Below are 25,127 nucleotides of genomic sequence, written 5' to 3'. Positions count from 1 at the left end.
AGTCAATAACCCTGGCTCATCAGAAAGATTGGGGCCTCTGGATCCAGACAAACACAATAGGTAGTCTGGTGGAGTCACCTGTAGAGCCAAGAAGAGACCTTGAGGCGTGCCAGACTAAGTGTACTATATACAAACAATGGTGGGTGCATATATATTGACAATGTGAGTTGCCAAGCTATAAGAACCCACTATCGTATGCATATACTACACTTAGTCTGGCGCTAACCTGGTGTATCTTCTTGTCCCTACAGGTGGCTCCACCAGCCTACCCATTGTGTTTGTGTGGGTCCAGGGTGCTCTGCTGTACTGAGGACTTTCACCAGTGGGCCCAATCTTTCTTATGAGCCAGTGATTTTAACTGTATTATGCGAGGTGCCAATTGTCCTTTCACTCCAGTGAATAGGTTTATATGCTACACTCAGATTGCTCCCTCCTCATCTGTTCACCTAGAGCAGTTGTCTCAAACTGGTGGCCCTCCAGCTGTTGCGAAACTAGTCCCACGAGGCTGACAGCTACAAGCAACACTCCCTCAAGCAGAGGCATGATAGGACTTTTAGGTACTGCAACAGCTGGAGGGCCACCAGTTTGAGACCCTTGACCTAGAGCTACTTCAGTCTGTATAGAGGTTCTGCATCAAGTGTCTGAGGCCAGCAAGAAGTTGCTCCAGATGTTGTAATTGGTCTTATGGACTTTATGCCAATTGTCCTTTCACTCCAATTAATACATTTTGATGCTACACTCAGATCACGCCCTTGTCTTTCCTTATCTATGAATGCGCCTCACAGAGGCGAGATGCTCCCCCAAGCTCCTCTCCAACTACCAGTGCCTAAAACATGTGAGGCTGCTATCAGCCTTACTGGCTCAAAATGTATAACATTCCACCCAGTCCAATATCTGCTGTGGGATAATTTCTGGTAGTTATACCAGGATTGTTTTAAAACACATTAGGTGGTTATTGCATTGGATGCAAAACTGAAACAGTTTTTTTTTAAAGGTTTCATAAATTTAATACGTGTTATTAAAATTAAAGTTTAATAAAGTATTATAACTTCTTTATAAATTAGATTTTTTTATTTAAATAAAAATAAAAAAAAGCTACCCGGTATTTCCCCTAAGGTTTTTAAAATCTTTACGGAATCCCTCTTTAGGGTCATTGTCGTTATTGCAATACACGAAGACTGCCAAGCGCAGAAGATACACAATGACCTAACAAGACAGCAACAGACATAAAATAAGGGTAATACAAACCTGCCCAACATTGTGTTTGGCTGCGCCGTGAAAATAGCTGGATCGACAACAAATCTGGTGTTGTCGACTATGAGCGTGACCCTCTCGGAGGTGCGTATGTTCCGAGCACCTTCTTTCACCGTATCGTAAACAAACACCATCTCCCCAGCGGTCTTACAGATCCCATCTGAACTGGACTGGCTACTGTTGCGGCTACTCATTCCGACACTACTACTGGAACCGTTCGGTGAGGTTTTCTGAGGGCGGGGACTGCTCGGCCGGGAAGAACAATATTCTTTCTCTCGATCTAGAAAAGAAAATTTAGTGTCGGTTTCAATGCACGGTCACTGGAAGGTCAAGTGACAGCCCTAGGAGACACTGCAGGTTATCAGGTACCGTCTAAAAAGAATCATAACCAAGAGAAACAAACTTTCCAACCGCACATTCCTACTTCCTTAGGAGAACGGAAAAGGGCCCTCCACCGGGTCCGTTAGGATTTCCCTAATCAATTTACTGCTCCACAAATGGTTTTGTCTTTATAGTAAGTAGAATATTTCATACTAACCAGAACTGGAAAAATGCAATGCCTAGAATATATCAATTACAGCAACCCAGACGCTATACAAAAGGCAACCTGGAAAAGAAGAGCTTGCATACTTTTCTTTCCTGGTGTCTATTCTGACGCTGCTCCATTGCTGAGAAATGGCCCCCCAAAGTCCTCAGGGAAACTGATGGCTACCAAGAGCGTCAATCTTCTGGGACCCATACAGCTCTCACTGGTTCCTTATGTAGCAATCTATAGGTCAGCAGGAAGGGGGAGTGAGAGCGGTGGGGCACTCAGAAGATTGACACTCCAGGAAGTGTCTGAGCAGACTTCAAAGGACCATTCAGGTCACAGGTAGGCCTTTTCTTGCAATCTATTACATCAAATGGGTTACTTAAAAAGCAAAAACCGAAATAAATACAAGCAACCTTACCTGTCAAATTAAGGGTTAAGTATTATTATTATTGTTATAATAAAAGATTTATATTGCGCCAACAGTTTGTGCAGCGCTTTACAGTCTAAAGGAAGACAGTACAGTTACAATAACAAATACAAGAGGGCCCTGCTCATAAGAGCTTACAATCTAATAGGATAGGGCAAGTGGCACAAAAGGTAATAACTGAGGGGATGAACTGATGGAAGAGTTAAAAGTTCAGATATTAGGTGGAGGCATGATAGGCTTCCCTGAAGAGATGAGTTTTCAGGGATTGCCTAAAGGTGGAACAGTAATAAGCTACGACTAAGGCTATTGCCGAAACGCATCAGCTTTATTGTCACTCTGATGTACCAATAAACGTCACTTCAAGGATTACAGTTTTGCCGGCTCTCCTTATTACTGTTGCATTGGAGTGTGTTGGGACACATCGAGCCTCGGCACCTGTGAGTGGACCTGGTGTATGGATTAAGTTGTCCCTGCAGAGAGCGCTGTTACCTTTCTCCTTTTCCATTGCCTAAAGGTGGCCAGACAGATTGAGACAGAGAGTTCCAGAGGATGGGAGAAGCTCTGGAGAAGTCCTGGAGATGAACATGGGAGGAGGAGACAAGAGAACTAGAGAGCAGGAGGTCCTGGGAGGAGCAGAGAAGACGGTTTTGGTGATATTTGGAGACAAAATTGGTGATGTAGCTCGGGGCAGAGTTGTAAATGGCTTTGCAAGTTGTTGTTCGTAGTTTGAATGTAATTTGCTGGGCAGTTGGAAGCCAGTGGAGGGCTTGGCAGACACTGTGTGGCTGGAAAAGTAGATTAAACCCTGCAATTCCTGTTTTGGGAGACAGCTGATCACATGGTAAAGGGTTCGCTGCGATTGTCCCTTTACCACAATCTGTGTTTAGCTGTCTCCAAAGGGAGGTGCACACGTGGTAGAAGGTCCATGGACGTCCTCCCAGAAGAGCTGCATTGTAGCCGTCTTTCGGCTATAGCGCAGTCAGGAAGAGGCGAATAAGGGGGCTCCTTGATTGCATAGGCCATTTTCTTGAAACTGAACTTTCAAACGCAACTACGGGCTTCGGCCTCATGCACACTGGGTATTCACCCAGCTCTTCTGAGTGCCTTTTCTCCTGGTGGGAAAAAACAGCTTAAAACACGCTCCTAATGCCATGTTTTGCAAATGCATTTTGGTGTCATTCCATTGGCCAAAATATTAAATTCCTTCTGGCCACTGAAATGAATGAATGTTCAAGAGCTGAATGCGCCTAAATGTATTTGCAAGACACGGCTTTAGCCGATTTTAAGCTGTTTTTCTACAGACATTTAGGAACATTAAGCACTTTTTCCTGCTCAAACGCTCCTCTCCTGAACACAAGTGAGGATTTTCTTTTTTTTAGCCTCATCTAATACACCCGTAAACGCCTATGTGTGCATGGCCACATATAGAGGGGCATTTAGAGGCTAAAAAAGTCCAGTGTCCAGTGTGCATGAGGGCTTATTCTCAAGGAAAACACGTTTAAAGCCATTAATCACCTACAGAAGTGCCATCAATGAAATTCCGTGCAGGCAGCAGTAATAACAGATTCTTCCCTTCCTCTCTCTGCACAAACTGACTCAATTCTTATCGATTGCAGATATTTCCACCTTCTTAAATCTGATTGCTGGAGGGTCATCTCAGGACTCCGTGCCAAGATTGAGGTAATGGCCGTATTGCCGGTAAATCATTTCCAAGGCTTCTCCAACATGACCAGCAAATAATGAGGTGTAATATATCAAAATGTGAGAAAAGAATCAACGGCTTTTATGATAATCGGCTCCTCGCAGTCCTGGGCTGAGCCTAATGTTCCTGGTGAGCCACACATTCTATTATAGTGCGTCTGATTAATCTTTTGTTAACAGATAAAACATGAACCACAGGCCTTGAAAATAGCTATAAAAGGTATGAGAAGAAGAAATCAGTATGTCAGGGTGGGCCCGGGCTGACGGGATGGCCTGAATCAGAACATCACTTGCTGCTTCTGGGCCATTTCTAAATTCCCAATGGACCGTTAAATATGAGGCTTATCTAAAAAGCTTGGGGAATGGTGTTAGAAAACAAAACAAAACAAAGAAGATACAAATTACCTTTATTGGCCTTCAAAATAATCGGCATCCTTAACAACACTTTTGGCAACGTTCTTAAAGCTTCTCGAAACTGTCCTCTAGTAAATCGACTGCAGAACCGCTGCCACGTATTCTTGGATCCCCTTATGGAAGATGCCATCGTTGTTAAAGTGGTTGTAAACTCTCCCCCACAACTTTGTCCCATGTAAATCAGCATAAAAACCCCTAATGAACACTGCTTGTAGATATCTCCTTACTTGCTTAGTATTGTTGTAATCCTTTTTGTTCTTTAGAATGACGTCACTGAGCATGCCCCTATCTCCCCTGATTTAACGCACACTCTGTGTGCTTGTCTGTCTATTATCAAGACTTCCTACGGCACAACACTGACATCCCACGAGACTGCATAATCACTCAGAGCTTCCTACTACACCCCATGTGACCATGTGATATCACATGGAGTGTAAACCTGGGCATCGGACAACATTATTGCAGTCTTATCAGCTGTAGCTGATAAGACCGACATAGGCAAACACTACATAATGGCACAAGTAAATACTATGAAATAAAACAAGTCAGCTATGAGCAGGGAAGCAAGGTTGCCATAGAAAAGCTGGATTGAGAAGGAGGCTTGGTTAACAGTACAGGAAGTGCTCAATGTAAGGGAGGAAATACACTCTACTGTGGACTCAGAAAAAACTTAAGATTACTTAAACAGTAAGTAATATACGATTTGGGCTGGATTACAGTGGCTATAGTTTGACAATTACTTATTATAATGGACTAAATGAAAAGCAGCATCAGAGTGGGAGAGTTTACTTCCTCTTTAAAGGCCATCAATATTGTGTTGGTCTTGGACTCCTTTTTGGGTCGTGGGGAAGACCGTGAACGCCATTCCATTGATTGCGGATAGAACCGGTAGCACCAGGTCTCATCCCCAGTGATAATGGTTGTCAGAAAGGATGGATCCTGGTCACACATGGTAATTAAATCTCCATAGGTTTCCACCAGTTTTGCTTTCTGTTCGTCTTGTCAGCTTGTACAGCACAAACCGGGAACAGATCTTCCTCTTACCCAAATCTTTGTGGACGATGGCACACCCTGCCCTTGCTAATGCCCAATTCCTCCACCATCAATCGTAGAGTCAAGTCGCCGATCTCATGCCAGCATTTGTCGTCCTCGCTCGATCATGTCTGGTGTTCTTGGCAACGGTCGATCCGAACTTGGCTCATCCTCAGTCGTTTCCTTCCCGTCACAAAAGTGTCTTAAGATCATTTTCTGCTCACGGCTTCCGCCCCATACACTCGCACCAACATTTCATGCGTCGCCGGTTTCCCCAATTTGTAGCAGAACTTGATGTTCACTCGTTGCTCCATTGCACTGTGACCCGACCTCCCACACGGAATACATCTGAATGCCCACAGTGGGTTTACCCTGATGGTCACGTGTACTCCACACTAGGTGGTGCTTCTCGGCGTGTCTCTGGATAGCCCTGTGAATGCGCGCGCACATAGCCCATGTTGCTGTTGAGATATCGGACCACTCACCAAATTTTTTTTAGACACATCTTGTATACTTTCAGGCTTCTGAAAGTATACAAGAAGAAGAAAAGAAGAAATGCCCTAAAATACTCAACCCTGCCATGCAGTAAAGCACAGGATGGCAGTACACACGCTTGTGCTGCGCTCACTACCAGGTATAAATCACCTAAGCTTCAGATTTTGTGGAGGATGGATAGATCTTACCCACTCATCGTTCTCATCTATGGCTCGTTCACACTAGCAGTGCTCTGAGAAGAGCGATTCGCGTAAGAAGCACTCTTTAGAGACTGGCAGGCTGTGAGGATGCGATACAATGACTGCTTTAACCCTTTGATACCCACAAGTGCACACGGCTGGGGGGCACTTGCAGTGCAGCCCTGTTCACTGGACAGAGTATAGCTGAATATGCAGAGGAAATCTGCGGAGGACAGAGGAAGTGGTGTATGTCGCACTTCTGACTCGTTCAGCTGTGTGTGTAACCTGAGCTCCTGCTATTGAATTCTGCTAACAAAAAAGCAGTACAAAAAAGGAAAAAAAAAAAAAAAAAAAAAAAAAAAAGCAAAATAAATTACAAAAATAGTACAACACATTACTATATATATCACAATTGTACATAAAGAAAAAAAAAATACACATTGTGGGGAGGTACCAATGTAGCGTTATCTCCAAAAAATAGGAACAACCCCCCCCAAAACACACACATCTCCGAACAGGGATATTAGAGTAGGGGTAAACATATCATACAATACACAAAAGTTATATAGTATGATAAAATCAATACATCTTTATTTGTACATGAAATAGTTTTTTTTTGTTAAAAATTGATCCATATCAACATGATAGAAATACACAAAATATCAATGTAGAGCCTAGTGGGCCAACGCGTTTCATATAGATCCAGTGCTTCAGGATCCACAAGCTCTTTATATCAAGATACAATGGATACAGTATCTACAATAAAAAGAAAAGAATTACGAAATCGTACATATTACAATTAAAAAAAACACGTTGTGGAGAGGTACCAAGCCACAGATGAAGAAAGGAGAGGGGGAAAAAAATGCCACCACCACGTTTAAAAAAGTAATCTAAAAATTCCAATAAATCTATTATTAGGTATTTTTTAGACGAGAGTATATGTCTGGTCTATGTCTATATGTGTCCCCCCAATGGCAGATGGACAAACCAATCTGGGGGGACAGATTTGCACATAAACCAGACATATACTCTTCACCTAAAAATACCTAATATATTTATTGGAATTTTAAGATGACTTTTTTTAAACGTGGTGGTGGCATTTTTTTCCCCTCTCCCTTCTTCATCTGTGGTTTGGTACCTCTCCACAATGTGTTTTCTTATGTACAATTGTAATATGTACTATTTCGTAATTCTTTTCTTTTTATTGTAGATACTGTATCCACTGTATCTTCATATAAAGAGCTTGCGGATCCTGAAGAAGCACTGGATCTATACGAAACGCGTTGGCCCACTAGGCTCTACATCTATGCTTTGTGTATTTCTATCATGTTGATATGGATCAATTTTTAACAAAAAAAGATTTCATGTTCAAATAAAGATGTATTGATTTTATCATGCTATATAACTTTTGTGTATTGTATGATATGCTTACCCCTACTCCAATATCCCTGTTTGGAGATGTAGGGGGGGTGTTTCCTATTTTTTGGAGATAATGCTCCACACCCCTCTTCTGGTCAGTCCCATAACACAAGCATTTTCCAACAAGCTGAAAATTCAGCACAGATGATGCTTCCTTCAGAAGCGCTGACGATCATGACCTTACTAGCCCGATCCTCACCTTAGAGTTGCTCTGGAGTGTCAGATTGGGGACAGGGCAATATAAAGATCAGGACAAATGACTATTATTGACCAGAACACACAGCAAGTTAATGGTAGAAGAGACCGTTAAATCCTCGTTGCAATCCTACGTGATATTGGTGATGTAAACTGGTAAAAAATGATGCAGTTACCATGGTGACAGCACAGCCATACAAACAGCAATACATAACGGGGTATTCTTAACAGTGCAGTAACCCGCAGCAAACACATACAAGGTTTATTCAGATTAGTCGGGACAATGATGTTATGATTAAAGTTATTGCACTTCGAACTTTAGCTTCAATGTATGTATAACTAAAAAGGCAAAAAAAATTTTTTTTTTTTCAGTTTTGGACAGTAGAGAAGGATTAGACCCCCTGTCAGGGTTTTAATGCTGTCTGTACCCCCACCCCCCATTAAGGAGATTTACCCCATTTGTCCTGTTTACCATTATCATTTAAAGTGACAGTAAAAGAAAAACTCCTCAAAATTTTGGGTTGCCCCTAGAAAAGTAATGAGGGGAAATCATCCAATGGGGACACTAGTTCTAGTGACAAGGGGGTCCCCACGGAATTCCATTAATTTGCAGGGATTTCCTTTCACTTCCTGTTTGGCTATGGGACAGGAAGTGAACAGAAATCTCCACAATGGGACACAGATGGCGGGAAAAAAAAAAAAAAAAAAACTGACAGGGGTTATAACCCTCCCTCACTCTATCCCAAAGTGAAAATAAATACATAAAATAAAAAATTCCCCTATAGTTCTGCTTTAAATAAATAAAGCCAACGAGTGATACTATTGGTGGATTGGAAGAATGATGCTGCATTATGGAACAATAGATGCAACCTTCTAAACTCATTGAAATAAGTGACTGCAACAGGCTACTTCAAAGCAGCCAGAAACCTTTGACTTCATATGGGGCGCACTACAGCGTACACCCGTGTGAGGGTGTTCTATGCATCCCGGAGCAGGTAGTCCATTTTCTGTCAATTAAGTGACAGCGTCTGCACAGGTACAGCCGCTGCTCCAAATTAGACATCCGTGAGGGTGCACAGTCTACATTTAGGGCTGCGCATCCACATATATGTCAAATTGCGAGTCGCCGCTGCATCCTAACTTAAAGGAATGGGACTGCCTGCACTGGGACGCACAAACCCCTGTACATATCTGTGTGGGCAAAAATGGCACTCGCACGGGTGTACCCTGCAGTACATCTATACGATCGAAGCCTTTATCTGTGCATCCATTGTCCAATCTATTCCTGAGGGGTTCAGAACTGCTTTATTAAGCCACATAAAGTTCCTGAGAAGCAACTACTTCTTCTGTGAACGCCTACCTACTTGTTTATGGGCTCCCCCCGAACCTCCAACAGTCAGACATATGGAGGACATGTGGAAGAATTAACGATCGGAGCCATTCCTCCTCCACAGCATGGTGCGGCTGACAACGGTGGGGGCGGCACCAGCACTAAATGACTTCATTTCTGGTTAAGGAGATCGGCCAATATTTGCAGAAATCCCTGATTCAGGAACTCGGATGCTAAAGCTAAAAAAAATATTCAGTTATAAACTTGCTAAGACATTACCAGACTATCCTCTTGGTACAGTAGATCTACGTGTCTTATTTGTACCCAAGGAGAATTTAAATAGGTGTAGCAAAAATTAACAGGCCCAAACCCACCTAGATCTAGTGATGCTGCACTTCGTACCCATCTTGGTCTGGCTCCATTTATCCCACCTTACACTACCCTACCTCACCTTACCTCACACTACCTTACCTCACCCTACACTACCCCGACCTCACCCTACACTACACTACCCCGACCTCACCCTACACTACACTACCCCGACCTCACCCTACACTACACTACCCCGACCTCACCCTACACTACACTACCCCGACCTCACCCTACACTACACTACCCCGACCTCACCCTACACTACACTACCCGACCTCACCCTACACTACACTACCCGACCTCACCCTACACTACCCGACCTCACCCTACACTACCCGACCTCACCCTACACTACCCGACCTCACCCTACACTACCCGACCTCACACTACACTACCCTACCTCACCCTACACTACCCTACCTCACCCTACACTACACTACTGACCTCACACTACACTACCCGACCTCACCCTACACTACCCTACCTCACCCTACCCCACTCCACTCCTCCTCCTTTCATCTTTTTTAGCTCTTATAGTTATATAGTGTTCTGTCCCACCTAAATGTAGTTGTATGTTCTATTCAGGTTAATATTATTCTGCTGTATGCTGTCATCTAGTGGTGGTTTAGGGCCCACTGAAAAAAATTAAAAATAAAACGTACTTGCTGACTAGATAACCACAAGGGTTGTGTTTTTTTTTTTTTTTCTTTAATTCTTCCACATGAATAAGACTGTTAGTAGTAAGGAGACCCCAACCAACTTTTTTTTTTTTTTTTTTTTTACACAAAAGGCTTGACACTTTTCTGACATTGCACTGGGGTTATGTTTTGTAGTCACTATAGACAAACACTGATTAGAAGAGTCCTCACTTAAGCAAAAACTTTGCATAATAAATAAATCAAAGCATAGTGTTGTGTTGAAATGTAATAATATGTACATGTTACTAGATGTGTAGCACACAAACCTTTACATATCATCTGTATTTACATATTAAGGCAGAACTAAACCCTCCTCTCCTTTACAGCAATGGAAGCGGCCACCTTAGCCTCTGTTTGGTGCTACCAAGTGATCAGTTCCAACACCGGCCATTCGATGGGTTGACAGTATCTTTGGGAGTTATCATTCAGGGCACATCGCACATTTAAAAGCATAAAATAATGGGCTCCCTGCAGGTTTAAAGCTGAGTTCCACCCAAAAGTGGAAGTTCCGCTTTAAGTACTCTTCACCCCCTTACATGCTACATTTTAGGCATGGAGATCACCAGAGCTTCACAGGTTGCCACTGGAGTCCTCTTCCCCTCCTCCATGACGACATCACAGAGCTGGTGGATGTTGGAGACCTTGCGCTCCTCCACCTTCCGTCTGAGGATGTCCCACAGATGATCAATAGGGTTTAGGTCCGGAGACATGCTTGGCCAGTCCATCACCTTTACCCTCAGCTTCTTTAGCAAGGCAGTGGTCATCTTGGAGGTGTGTTTGGGGTCATTATGTTGGAATATGGCCCTGTGGCCCAGTCTGTGAAGGAAGGGGATTATGCTCTGCTTCAGTATGTCACAGTACATGTTGGCATTCATAGTTCCCTCAATGAACTGTAGCTCCCCAGTGCCAGCAGCACTCATGCAGCACCAGACCATGACACTCCCACCACCATGCTTGACTGCAGGCAAGACACACTTGTCTTTGTTCTCCTCACCTGGTTGCCGCCACACACGCTTGACACCATCTAAACCAAATAAGTTTATCTTGGTCTCATCAGACCACAGGACTTGGTTCCAGTAATCCATGTCCTTAGTCTGCAGCAAACTGTTTTCTTGTGCATCATCTTTAGAAGAGAAGACAGCCATGCAGACCAATTTGATGCAGTGTGCAGCGTATGGTCTGAGCACAGATAGGCTGACCCCCCACCCCTCCAACTTCTGCAGCAATGCTGGCAGCACTCATATGCTATTTCCCAAAGACAACCTCCGGATATGACGCTGAGCATGTGCACTCAACTTCCTTGTTCGACCATGGCGAGGCCTGTTCTGAGTGGAACCTGTCCTGTTATACCGCTGTATGGTCTTGGCCACCGTGCTGCAGCTCAGTTTCAGGGTCTTGGCAATCTTCTTATAGCCTAGGCCATCTTTATGTAGAGCAACAATTCTTTTTTTCAGACCCTCAGAGTTCTTTCCCATGAGGTGCCATGTTGAACTTCCAGTGACCAGTATGAGAGAGTGAGAGCGATATTAAATTTAACACACCTGCTCCCCATTCACACCTGAGACCTTGTAACACTAACGAGTCACATGACACCGGAGAGGGAAAATGTCTAATTGGGCACAATTTGGACATTTTCACCTAGGGGGTGTACTCACTTTTGTTGCCAGCAGTTTAGACATTAATGGCTGTGTGTTGAGTTATTTTGAGGGGACAGCAAACTTACACTGTTATACAAGCTGTATACTCACTACTTTACATTGTAGCAAAGTGTCATTTCTTCAGTGTCATCACATGAAAAGATAGAAGAAGATATTTACAAAAATGTGAAGGGAGTACTCACCTTTGTGGAAAAAAAAAAAAAAAAAAAAAAAAAAATGTATGTATGTATGTATGTATGTATGTATGTATGTATGTATGTATGTATGTATATATATATATATATATACACACACACACACACACACACACACATACACACACACACACACACACAACCAAACACAACTAAACTGTCAAGCCATCAACTTGCTGAAGTCATCAATGATCACATGTGCAGCACCATGGCAGTTGAAAATCAAACAGAGGCTAAAGCCTCATACACACTATTAGATTTTCTGCAGATTTTTGTCTTCAGATTTACCAAAACCATGTAGTGCAAGGGCCTGCCTGATTGCATACAAATTGAAACTGGTTTTGTTAAATCTGAAGACAAAAATCTGCAGAAAATCTAATAGTGTGTATGGGCTTTAGATGGCAGCTTTCTTGGCTGAAAAGCATAGGAGGAGGGGTTAGTCCTGTTGTGGGGAAAAAAAATAAAAATAAAAAATGGAGCAAAGATTCTTCAGAGCAATTTTTTTGGCAGCTTTCCTGGGCATTAGGTGAAACATTTCAACATACTAACGTACCGCTCTGATGCTGCCGCGTGGGTGAGGTAACATTTCGGATGCACGGGGTCAGCTGGCTCTCTCCTCTCTCGTGGGATGAATCCCGAGACCGGTCACTCGATCGCCGTCTGTCCCGTGATCGCTCGTGACCGCCGCTGGCACCATGGAGACTCATCTTTGTGTGGCTGCTTCCAGATCTTGCACCACGCGATGGAGTGCTGGGAAATGGAGAAAGAGACGATTATTGATGATGACAGGTGAAGTAAATGTAATGATTGCAGTATTTATATGTAAGCATTTTCCCGGCCAGTAAAAAGGCCCAGATATGAAATGGGACATCTAAAAGAAACCCAGTACATACAGGAAGGCATGGGAAAGACAAATATAGGGAGGAGGAGGTGGTGCTGCACACCCCAATAGTCACAAAATGGGAAAGTTCCCACAAGAGGGTTTTTTTAGTAGCAGAGTAAATAATTAGATAATATGTATAGAAAAAGTATGTTTATGAAATTGTACAAAAGATACTTCCATGGTAGTATCTCTTGTACAATTTTATAAACATACTTTTTCCTATACATATTATCTAATTATTTACTCTGCTACTAAAAAAACCCTCTTGTGGGAACTTTCCCATTTTGTTACATACAGGAAGGCTTTTCTTCAAGTGGAACTAAAAACTCTCTCAACTATTTGTAATTCTTATGCTGCTAGTATTAGTAAACAGAAGGAAGGTAGAGAATATTTATTAGTTTTAAATGTTTGATTTTTTTTTTTTTTTACATTTCTTTAGCATCTTCCTGGTTTCTGGCCTGGGCCATAATGATGTCATACATCCCAGGAGTCTTCATAAGAGGAGGGGCTCTCTCAGCTAAGCACACCCCCCAGCCTGGAGAGCTAAGACCACCGCCTGAGCTAAGGGCAGAGGGAACCCAGGAAGTAAATGCTGCATTTACCATTTGCTACACAACCATTTGCCCTTATTCAAGATGGTTGCAGTAAGAAAATTTTAAGGAGCGGGGCTAAGTGGGTAGGAGTTTTTCAAATTGATTTGGATGAGAAATGGATTGATTTGGATGAGAGTTTTTTTTTTTTTTGAGAGTTTTTCAAATTGATTTGGATGAGAAAAAAAACATTATTAATAATAATAATAATCCCTTGCGGTGACCCCCCCCCCCCCCCAAGGGTTAAATGCTTGTTTAGTCTAGGGGAAAGAGGATTAAAGGGTTACTAAAACCAGGACCCGGCATTCACTATATACCTGGTCTCCCCAGGACTCTGCAGTCACTATACCTGGTCTCCCCAGGACTCTGCAGTCACTATACCTGGTCTCCCCAGGACTCTGCAGTCACTATACCTGGTCTCCCCAGGACTCTGCAGTCACTATACCTGGTCTCCCCAGGACTCTGCAGTCACTATACCTGGTCTCCCCAGGACTCTGCAGTCACTATACCTGGTCTCCCCAGGACTCTGCAGTCACTATACCTGGTCTCCCCAGGACTCTGCAGTCACTATACCTGGTCTCCCCAGGACTCTGCAGTCACTATACCTGGTCTCCCCAGGACTCTGCAGTCACTATACCTGGTCTCCCCAGGACTCTGCAGTCACTATACCTGGTCTCCCCAGGACTCTGCAGTCACTATACCTGGTCTCCCCAGGACTCTGCAGTCACTATACCTGGTCTCCCCAGGACTCTGCAGTCACTATACCTGGTCTCCCCAGGACTCTGCAGTCACTATACCTGGTCTCCCCAGGACTCTGCAGTCACTATACCTGGTCTCCCCAGGACTCTGCAGTCACTATACCTGGTCTCCCCAGGACTCTGCAGTCACTATACCTGGTCTCCCCAGGACTCTGCAGTCACTATACCTGGTCTCCCCAGGACTCTGCAGTCACTATACCTGGTCTCCCCAGGACTCTGCAGTCACTATACCTGGTCTCCCCAGGACTCTGCAGTCACTATACCTGGTCTCCCCAGGACTCTGCAGTCACTATACCTGGTCTCCCCAGGACTCTGCAGTCACTATACCTGGTCTCCCCAGGACTCTGCAGTCACTATACCTGGTCTCCCCAGGACTCTGCAGTCACTATACCTGGTCTCCCCAGGACTCTGCAGTCACTATACCTGGTCTCCCCAGGACTCTGCAGTCACTATACCTGGTCTCCCCAGGACTCTGCAGTCACTATACCTGGTCTCCCCAGGACTCTGCAGTCACTATACCTGGTCTCCCCAGGACTCTGCAGTCACTATACCTGGTCTCCCCAGGACTCTGCAGTCACTATACCTGGTCTCCCCAGGACTCTGCAGTCACTATACCTGGTCTCCCCAGGACTCTGCAGTCACTATACCTGGTCTCCCCAGGACTCTGCAGTCACTATACCTGGTCTCCCCAGGACTCTGCAGTCACTATACCTGGTCTCCCCAGGACTCTGCAGTCACTATACCTGGTCTCCCCAGGACTCTGCAGTCACTATACCTGGTCTCCCCAGGACTCTGCAGTCACTATACCTGGTCTCCCCAGGACTCTGCAGTCACTATACCTGGTCTCCCCAGGACTCTGCAGTCACTATACCTGGTCTCCCCAGGACTCTGCAGTCACTATACCTGGTCTCCCCAGGACTCTGCAGTCACTATACCTGGTCTCCCCAGGACTCTGCAGTCACTATACCTGGTCTCCCCAGGACTCTGCAGTCACTATACCTGGTCTCCCCAGGACTCTGCAGTCACTATACCTGGTCTCCCCAGGACTCTGCAGTCACTATACCTGGTCTCCCCAGGACTCTGCAGTCACTATACCTGGTCTCCCCAGGACTCTGCAGTCACTATACCTGGTCTCCCCAGGACTCTGCAGTCACTATACCTGGTCTCCCCAGGACTCTGCAGTCACTATACCTGGTCTCCCCAGGACTCTGCAGTCACTATACCTGGTCTCCCCAGGACTCTGCAGTCACTATACCTGGTCTCCCCAGGACTCTGCAGTCACTATACCTGGTCTCCCCAGGACTCTGCAGTCACTATACCTGGTCTCCCCAGGACTCTGCAGTCACTATACCTGGTCTCCCCAGGACTCTGCAGTCACTATACCTGGTCTCCCCAGGACTCTGCAGTCACTATACCTGGTCTCCCCAGGACTCTGCAGTCACTATACCTGGTCTCCCCAGGACTCTGCAGTCACTATACCTGGTCTCCCCAGGACTCTGCAGTCACTATACCTGGTCTCCCCAGGACTCTGCAGTCACTATACCTGGTCTCCCCAGGACTCTGCAGTCACTATACCTGGTCTCCCCAGGACTCTGCAGTCACTATACCTGGTCTCCCCAGGACTCTGCAGTCACTATACCTGGTCTCCCCAGGACTCTGCAGTCACTATACCTGGTCTCCCCAGGACTCTGCAGTCACTATACCTGGTCTCCCCAGGACTCTGCAGTCACTATACCTGGTCTCCCCAGGACTCTGCAGTCACTATACCTGGTCTCCCCAGGACTCTGCAGTCACTATACCTGGTCTCCCCAGGACTCTGCAGTCACTATACCTGGTCTCCCCAGGACTCTGCAGTCACTATACCTGGTCTCCCCAGGACTCTGCAGTCACTATACCTGGTCTCCCCAGGACTCTGCAGTCACTATACCTGGTCTCCCCAGGACTCTGCAGTCACTATACCTGGTCTCCCCAGGACTCTGCAGTCACTATACCTGGTCTCCCCAGGACTCTGCAGTCACTATACCTGGTCTCCCCAGGACTCTGCAGTCACTATACCTGGTCTCCCCAGGACTCTGCAGTCACTATACCTGGTCTCCCCAGGACTCTGCAGTCACTATACCTGGTCTCCCCAGGACTCTGCAGTCACTATACCTGGTCTCCCCAGGACTCTGCAGTCACTATACCTGGTCTCCCCAGGACTCTGCAGTCACTATACCTGGTCTCCCCAGGACTCTGCAGTCACTATACCTGGTCTCCCCAGGACTCTGCAGTCACTATACCTGGTCTCCCCAGGACTCTGCAGTCACTATACCTGGTCTCCCCAGGACTCTGCAGTCACTATACCTGGTCTCCCCAGGACTCTGCAGTCACTATACCTGGTCTCCCCAGGACTCTGCAGTCACTATACCTGGTCTCCCCAGGACTCTGCAGTCACTATACCTGGTCTCCCCAGGACTCTGCAGTCACTATACCTGGTCTCCCCAGGACTCTGCAGTCACTATACCTGGTCTCCCCAGGACTCTGCAGTCACTATACCTGGTCTCCCCAGGACTCTGCAGTCACTATACCTGGTCTCCCCAGGACTCTGCAGTCACTATACCTGGTCTCCCCAGGACTCTGCAGTCACTATATCTGGTCTCCCCAGGACTCTGCATTCTCTATATCTGGTCTCCCACAGTACACAGAACATGGAAATGCAATTATTTTAGTAAATATAAACTGCTAAAATACTTTTTCTCATCAGCAGTATATAGCAGTCTTGTGACCTCTATCAGTGTCTGGTTAAAGCTTGTAGGAGGAGTTTTCATTCTCCCCTGATTGTCCTATGAGGCTGTAGGACCCCTGACCCTCTGTCTGGACAGTGCCGATTGGCCCTGTGCTGATCACATGCACGCTCCCGAGAAAGCCTATTGCATTAAGGTGTGTACCCCAAAGCTCAAACACACACGCCTTTCTCTGCAGCCTCAGCTGCACTGGACAGTGAATTACTGGGAAGTGCTCTGTGCTTGAGTGGCTTCCTGTTCCTTCACAAATTTAAGCATAGTAAACAGTTTATTATGCTTCAGTTATGAACACAGTGAGAGAGAGTGCGTCTGTTTACTGTGTTCATTTAGGCCCTGTTCACACCTGAGCAATTTTCTGCTGAAATCTTGTAGCTCTAAAAACGCTCAACAAGCCAAATTCCATTCATTTCAATGGCCCCTGTTCACATCTGAGCGTTCCGCCATCTGACGGCAAAACACCTGACACTCAAACAAAATACATGCGTTTCTTTTTGGCAGATTGCAAGCATTTTTTTGGCCCCATAGACTTTAATAGAAACACCTGCTTGAGCAGAAAAACGCTTGTAAAATGCAAGTAAAATGCTCAAACAGCAGCTTTCCACCCCTAATTTCCTCTCCCTCTCCTCCCCTCGGTGCTTTCTATTGGCTAAACAAAAAGCACCTTAAGCTGTAAATCACTTGTAATACACTTCTTAAACGTTTAAAAAAAAAAAAAGGGGGGGGAGCTTGTAAAGGCTGCAAAAAAGCTTTAGAATAAAAATTAAATAAATAAAAACGCCAGGAAAAAACGCCAAGAAAGCGATATGCTCAGGTGTAAATTGTATAAGAATTACGCTTTATTTAAATGGTGCCTCAGAAAAGGAAGGGGCTGGTTGAATGGCATATTGACTACCCCCTTCTCCTGCTCTCCATCCCGAAACATCGCCCCACAGCAGCCGAGGGGGGAGGGTAAGAGGGAAGCCAGCAGCACTGTAGGTGGGGCTTAGCCCCTTAGGTTCCACAGCGAGTATAACAAGCATGCTTTACTGTATATACAGACTGATTTTACTGCTGTGGATTTAGTAAGATTTTAAAGAAGAACAGCAGTCTGCTCACATAATTTGTAATAAAAACATCTTTGCCATTCTGAAGCTTCCCTCCAACCACTTTGCATATTATTTTATATATACTGTGATTCTGTACTTGCCAAATATGCTGCAGAAATCTCCCTCCACTGAGTCTGGCTGCAGCCATTTTAACTGTGGGCAGCTGAAGCTGCTGCCTGTTCACTTCCTGGATTTACACAGACACACAGAGGCACACCTCCAGCTCTGCAGCTCTCATTGGCCTCTCTTATGACTCATCCCCCCTCCCTTCCTGGCAAACACGAGAGAGAGCTGTGCATGATGTCATAAGCCTAGGCTAATGACCAGACAAGAAACAGGAAGTGGGCTGTATAAGGGATTTACTGGCAAAAGTTAAAACAACAACAAGGGCAGAAGATTTAATAGATGGAAAGTTTAAAAAAAAAAAAAAATAATAATAATAATGACTGAAGGTCTGCTTTAAAGAAATAAAATACCTACCTTACTCCTCGCTTCAGAAGGCTCCTTCCAGCGCTGGGATTGGTCCTCCTCATTCTGCTCCACGACCAGCTCTGGTGGGACTCCAGCCTCCTGTGTACTATACAGAGTGATTGTCCTTGTACTGTAGGTGATAATGAAGAGGTCCTGCCCACAGACCGGGGCTTTGAGCGGAGGAGGAGAGCGCTGTAATAGGGTGCAGGGTAAGTGATAAAACCTCTTCATTCTCTTCCCTACATATAATGAGCATTTAACCCTTGCAGGTTTTTTTTTTTTTTTTTAAACATGGTTTACTACCCCTTTAATTGCAACATGGCACATTGTGTTCAGGTCATCCCTTACAGTACAAGTCCCTAGACTGGTTGCAAAAGTTAAACTTTTTTTTTTTTTTTTTAACCATAATGCATTCTCTGCATTAAAGGTAGAACATCTTTTAAAAGAAAAGCCCCCCCCCCTAAATACTTACCCGATCCAACATTGTGCACATCTGCAGCAGCTCTTCCCCCCCCCCCCCCCCCCCCCCCCGCTCTCACAGGATTGGCTGCTTTTTGCGGTCAGTCAATACCTGTGCAGAGCAGAGAGCGCGGCTGAGTCAGTCTGTGTGTCTGAATAGACGCAAACATCCCAGCTCGGGATCGAGCGTGCACGAGTGCCCCCTACAGGAAGCGGCTTCCTATGCTGGATACTTGGCGGGGGGGGGGCAGGGAGCGTTGGCGGGGAACCCGAGATGAGGATGATCCGGGTTGCTCTGTGCAAAACCATTACACAGAGCAAGTAAATGCTGGCCATACACATATAGATTTTCACCCGAGAACGATCGTAAGAACATTTGTACAAAAATCGATTTTTTGCTTTTAGCATTCAGTTTTAAAACGAAAAGTAGTTTCTCGATGAAAACCACAGAACGCTGTCCGAAAAAAGTAGTTCGATCGAGAAAAGTTTTCCTTTCTGCCCCTCCAAACTTTCCCGTCGCTGCGGAAGAAAACCAACATGGATTGGACCTCAGTGAGGATTAGAAAATGAATCAAATGTTCTTTAAATGAAAATGTCTGAATGAAAATCTATACAGGTTTTGCCAGCATAAGTAGAACATGTTTATTAAAATGTAAAAGAAAAAATGTAAGCTTCACAAACTGTGTCCCTTTGGGCACAATTTCTCTCACTGACACCAACGACGGGGCACCAGTCCTCCCCACTGACACCAACGACGGGGCACCAGTCCTCCCCACTGACACCAACGACGGGGCACCAGTCCTCCCCACTGACACAAACGACGGGGCACCAGTCCTCCCCACTGACACCAACGACGGGGCACCAGTCCTCCCCACTGACACCAACGACGGGGCACCAGTCCTCCCCACTGACACCAACGACGGGGCACCAGTCCTCCCCACTGACACCAACGACGGGGCACCAGTCCTCCCCACTGACACCAACGACGGGGCACCAGTCCTCCCCACTGACACCAACAACGGGGCACCAGTCCTCCCCACTGACACCAGCGAAGGGGCACCAGTCCTCCCCACTGACACCAGCGACGGGGCACCAGTCCTCCCCACTGACACCAACGACGGGGCACCAGTCCTCCCCACTGACACCAACGACGGGGCACCAGTCCTCCCCACTGACACCAACGACGGGGCACCAGTCCTCCCCACTGACACCAACGACGGGGCACCAGTCCTCCCCACTGACACCAACGACGGGGCACCAGTCCTCCCCACTGACACCAACGACGGGGCACCAGTCCTCCCCACTGACACCAACGACGGGGCACCAGTCCTCCCACTGACACCAACGACGGGGCACCAGTCCTCCCACTGACACCAACGACGGGGCACCAGTCCTCCCACTGACACCAACGACGGGGCACCAGTCCTCCCACTGACACCAACGACGGGGCACCAGTCCTCCCACTGACACCACCGACGGGGCACCAGTCTTCCCCACTGACACCACCGACGGGGCACCAGTCTTCCCCACTGACACCGACGGGGCACCAGTCCTCCCCACTGACACCAACGACGGGGCACCAGTCCTCCCACTGACACCAACGATGGGGCACTAGTCCTCCCACTGACACCAACGATGGGGCGCTATTCCTACCACTGACACCAATGATGGGTCATTGTTTACTTCCACTGATGCCGGGGCACTTTCTACTTACACTGGCCACAGTCCAGCCCCACCAAAGCCTGAAGGACACTAAAGCCGACCATAGCCAGTTTGAATCTGGGCTGGTCCAGCAGGGATCGTTCAACTAGGGTACAACCAGACTATCACCAATGATGGGGCACTATGCCTCCCACTGATACCAACAATGGGGCACTAAAAATTTTCCTAATACCAAAGATAGGACATTTTCCACTCACACTGGCCATGGTCTGGCCTCCCTAAAGTCTGAAGGACAGTATACTGGCCCTTTGTTTAGGAAGTTTAGAGACCCCTCTGCTTTAAACAACTGCTGCTCACCCCAATTGACCTTGTGAAAACAGAGCATTTGAAGGACGGACACTGTGTACAGCTAGACTTCCTAGAATCTCATCCAAGGTTTGGCAATTTCCAGCCAATGTGTCTAAAATAATAAAGCTATAACCGGACTATTTTACTTTATTTTTTTTCTCAAATGACACTCCCGTTAATAAAATTGGTACATGAATTCCCTACCGTAGACCACCCTTCGTATCCTGTGATGTGTCCCGGTGTATTTTGCCGGCGGCAAAGTGAATGACAAGTAAAGACTGTCAAATACTGCTAGAAGCTAAAAGCGGCTTTCTTTTTAGAGAGACACAATGTACTGCAAGTTAAAGCTTTGCTGAGAGGTCGAGAATATTGAGCCATTTAAATAAGCACACCCTTTGGACCCCGGCATCTAGGGAGCGCACGGTTCCCCCGCTTGTTCGGGTTCTGAAGCTGCCAAAAAAAAAAAAAAAAAAAAAAGGACTCGTTTTGCCATAGTAAGACTCATACCATGTAACAGCAAAAAAAAAAAAAAATAAAATAAATGACAATGAGATAAGAGGAAAACAGACCAGATGTCTGCTAGATGGTTTATGTAAAGTAGATTACAGTGCAGTCTGGAGAGGAGACCAGAAACAAAGGATTCTTTCTACAGCAGTGAAAAAAAAATTACAAGGGCGATTTTAGCACACAATGACAAACATAAGGTCATCTTTGCTGGACAATCTGGTATTATAATAATCATTAAATACTGGTAATTGGAGCGATTGTATACATCTCAGAGAGCAATGGGCGAAAACAAAAAAGGAGGGCAAAGGTTTACAGCTACGGACAGATTTCTTGGTACCCCTCACGTCTCCTTGAAAACAATGCCTCATTACCAATGAAAAGTGACAACATTAAAAGCAATTGTCTCATGTACTGTATACGTCTATAGCAGGTCATAAAGTAAATGATTGTTTTACTTTATTGTTTATTCTACAAATATAATCTAACACGATCTCTGAAGGGATTTGTTGGTGCCCCTAGAAAATAGTACAAATAATTTAGATTACAGTAATATGTTAAACTCGCAGTCCTTTCAGACAAGCATTATGTGCAGGCAGATGTAAGTGGACATTTGTGATCTAATGTGATACACAATGCTACACAAAAATGATACAATATGATAATACTGGACACAAAAATGATACAATATGATAATACTGGACACAAAAATGATACAATATGGCACTGGCAGCACTGGGGGCGTCAATTCGAATCCCAACCACAGCACTACCTGAGTGGAGTTTGCATCTTCTCCCTGTGCGGGTTTCCTCCCACACTCCAAAGACATGCAGGTTAATTGGCTCCCATCTAAATTGTTCCTAGTATTTGTATGTATGAATGCGAGATAGGGACCGTAGATTGTAAACTCCTTGAGGGCAGGGACTGATTTGAATATATATATAGTGAGTACACCCCTCACATTTTTTGTAAATCTTTTCTTCTATCTTTTCATGTGACAACACTGAAGAAATGACACTTTGCTACAATGTAAAGTAGTGAGTGTACAGCTTGTATAACAGTGTAAATTTGCTGTCCTCTCAAAATAACTCAACACACAGCCATTAATGTCTAAACCGCTGGCAACAAAAGTCAGTACACCCCTAAGTGAAAATGTCCAAATTGGGCCCAAAGTGTCAATATTTTGTGTGCCCACCATTATTTTCCAGAACTGCCTTAACCCTCTTAGGCATGGAGGTCACCAGAGCTTCACAGGTTGTCACTGGAGTCCTCTTCCCCTCCTCCATGATGACATCACGGAGCTGGTGGATGTTAGAGACCTTGCGCTCCTCCGCCTTTCGTTTGAGGATGCCCCACAGATGCTCAATAGGGTTTAGGTCTGGAGACATGCTTGGCCAGTCCATCACCTTTACCCTCAGCTTCTTTAGCAAGGCAGTGGTCGTCTTGGAGGTGTGTTTGAGGTCGTTATGTTGGAATACTGCCCTGCGGCCCAGTCTCTGAAGGGAGGGGATCATGCTCTGCTTCGGTATGTCACAGTACATGTTGGCATTCATGGTTCCCTCAATGATCTGTAGCTCCCCAGTGCCGGTGTCTTGCCGAGAAAGTTCCCCCGGTGGATAAGGACCCCCCTGTACCGCGCAGGTGCAGCGCTTGCGCAGTACGAATGACTAGGAGCCGCTGAAAATAGCCGAAGATTAAAAACTTCAATCAGCTGTACACGGCGCCTGCGCCCTGGGTCCAGGTTGAAGCCCCACCATCCAAGTGGACCTAGAGGGAGAATAAAAAAAGTGCCAAGCGAATCAAGGCCGTGCCCGAAGCGTGGCGAGCGAAGCGCGGCGAGCGAAGCGAGCCCGCTTACAGGCGCCGTGCACAGCTGATTTCTATTGTATTCAGCTTCGGCTATTTCCACCGGCTCCTACTGCGCAAGCGCTGCGCCTGCACAGTAGAGGGGGGTCCTTATCTGCCGAGGGGAACTTTCTCGGCAGAACAGTGGCAGCACTCATGCAGCCCCAGACCATGACACTCCCACCACCATGCTTGACTGTAGACAAGACACACTTGTCTTTGTCCTCCTCACCTGGTTGCCCCCACACACGCTTGTCACCATCTGAACCAAATAAGTTTATCTTGGTCTCATCAGACCACAGGACATGGTTCCAGTAATCCATGTCCTTAGTCTGCTTGTCTTCAGCAAACTGTTTGCTGGCTTTCTTGTGCATCATCTTTAGAAGAGGCTTCCTTCTGGGATGACAGCCATGCAGACCAATTTGATGCAGTGTGTGGCGTATGGTCTGAGCACTGACAGGCTGACCCCCCCACACCTTTAACCTCTGCAGCAATGCTGGCAGCACTCATACGTCTATTTCCCAAAGACAACCTCTGGATATGACGCTGAGCACGTGACCTCAACTTCTTTGGTCCACCATGGCGAGGCCTGTTCTGAGTGGAACCTGTCCTGTTAAACCGCTGTATGGTCTTGGCCACCGTGCTGCAGCTCAGTTTCAGGGTCTTGGCAATCTTCTTATAGCCTAGGCCATCTTTATGTAGAGCAACAATTCTTTTTTTCAGATCCTCAGAGTTCTTTGCCATGAGGTTGCATGTGAGAGCGAGGACACCAAATTTAACACACCTGCTCCCCATTCACACCTGAGACCTTGTAACACTAACGAGTCACGTGACGCTGGGGAGGGAAAATGGCTAATTGGGCCCAATTTGGACATTTTCACTTAGGGCTGTACTCACTATACAAGCTGTACACTCACTTCTTTACACTGTAGCAGTGTCATTTCTTCAGTGTTTTCACATGAAAATATATAATAAAATATTTACAAAAATGCGAGGGGTGTACTCGCTTTTGTAAGATACTGTAGCTGCAACAGCGCTATACAAGTACATGTAATGAATTGAAATACTATGTGATGCATCATTGTGATACTATGTGATGCATCATTGTGATACTATGTGATGCTATGCTGTACATAAGAATACATCTGAGTCCAGCTAAGTCTGTAAAAAGTGCTAAACTGGCAGTATAAGGATGTAAACAGATGCACGTGTGTTTACATCCGCCTGCCCATAGACCCAACGTGTGTTGGTTCAGCTCAGTGAGGAACAAAACTGTACAGACACCGATGTCAAAGCCTCATCCACTCAGTGCTTCTCTCATTCAGTGGTGGATCTGTTCACGGAACCCCTGCTGATTGAAACCGACGCCGCCTGTGTAAAAAGGTACCAACAGTTTTCTGTAATTAGTATAATGCATTTTCAATCTTGTAATGTCAGCCAAAACAAGGCCCCATTCACACTTTGCAATTTGGAATCGTGGCCGAAATCTCCACAAGTCCTGCCATTCTGCTGCGGCAAACACTGCAAAACACGCAAAAAATGATCCATACGATTGTTCGATTTCCCCATTACTATGAAGAGATTCCTATGCTGACATTTATTCCTGCCACAGGACTCATTCTCATTGTTTGATAGAGCGATGTTTGACCATCTTGAATAAGGATTCTGAATGGATCCTGACTTGCTCTCCGGAGATCGTGGTATATGGAACGTAAGATATCAACATAGTGTGATATTGTAAAACACTATAGTTTATTAAAAAGTAATGCCCCTCCACGTTTAAAACTTGCAAAGCAGCACATAAAAAATGCCAAGAGCAAAGGCAGGTATTCCTCTAGT

At 45.8% G+C, this 25,127-nt stretch overlaps 1 protein-coding gene across 3 annotated transcripts in view; it reads right to left on the bottom strand.

The window, feature by feature from the left end:
• The window catches only part of BTBD10 (BTB domain containing 10), a gene marked incomplete at its 3' end in the record, with an annotated part of 90,717 nt that overhangs the window by 10,681 nt on the left and 54,909 nt on the right, over positions 1 to 25,127 (bottom strand). For 2 of the 3 annotated variants that reach the window (XM_073604049.1, XM_073604050.1), the window contains 2 exon segments: positions 1,249 to 1,534; positions 12,454 to 12,650. In XM_073604049.1, the coding sequence (XP_073460150.1) occupies positions 1,249 to 1,534; positions 12,454 to 12,650 (483 nt within the window). 3 annotated transcript variants of the gene reach the window in all.

This window comes from Aquarana catesbeiana, linkage group LG11, assembly GCF_042186555.1.
Source record: "Aquarana catesbeiana isolate 2022-GZ linkage group LG11, ASM4218655v1, whole genome shotgun sequence".
Classification (NCBI taxonomy): domain Eukaryota; kingdom Metazoa; phylum Chordata; class Amphibia; order Anura; family Ranidae; genus Aquarana; species Aquarana catesbeiana.
This window is presented reverse-complemented; position numbering and strand designations above follow the sequence as displayed.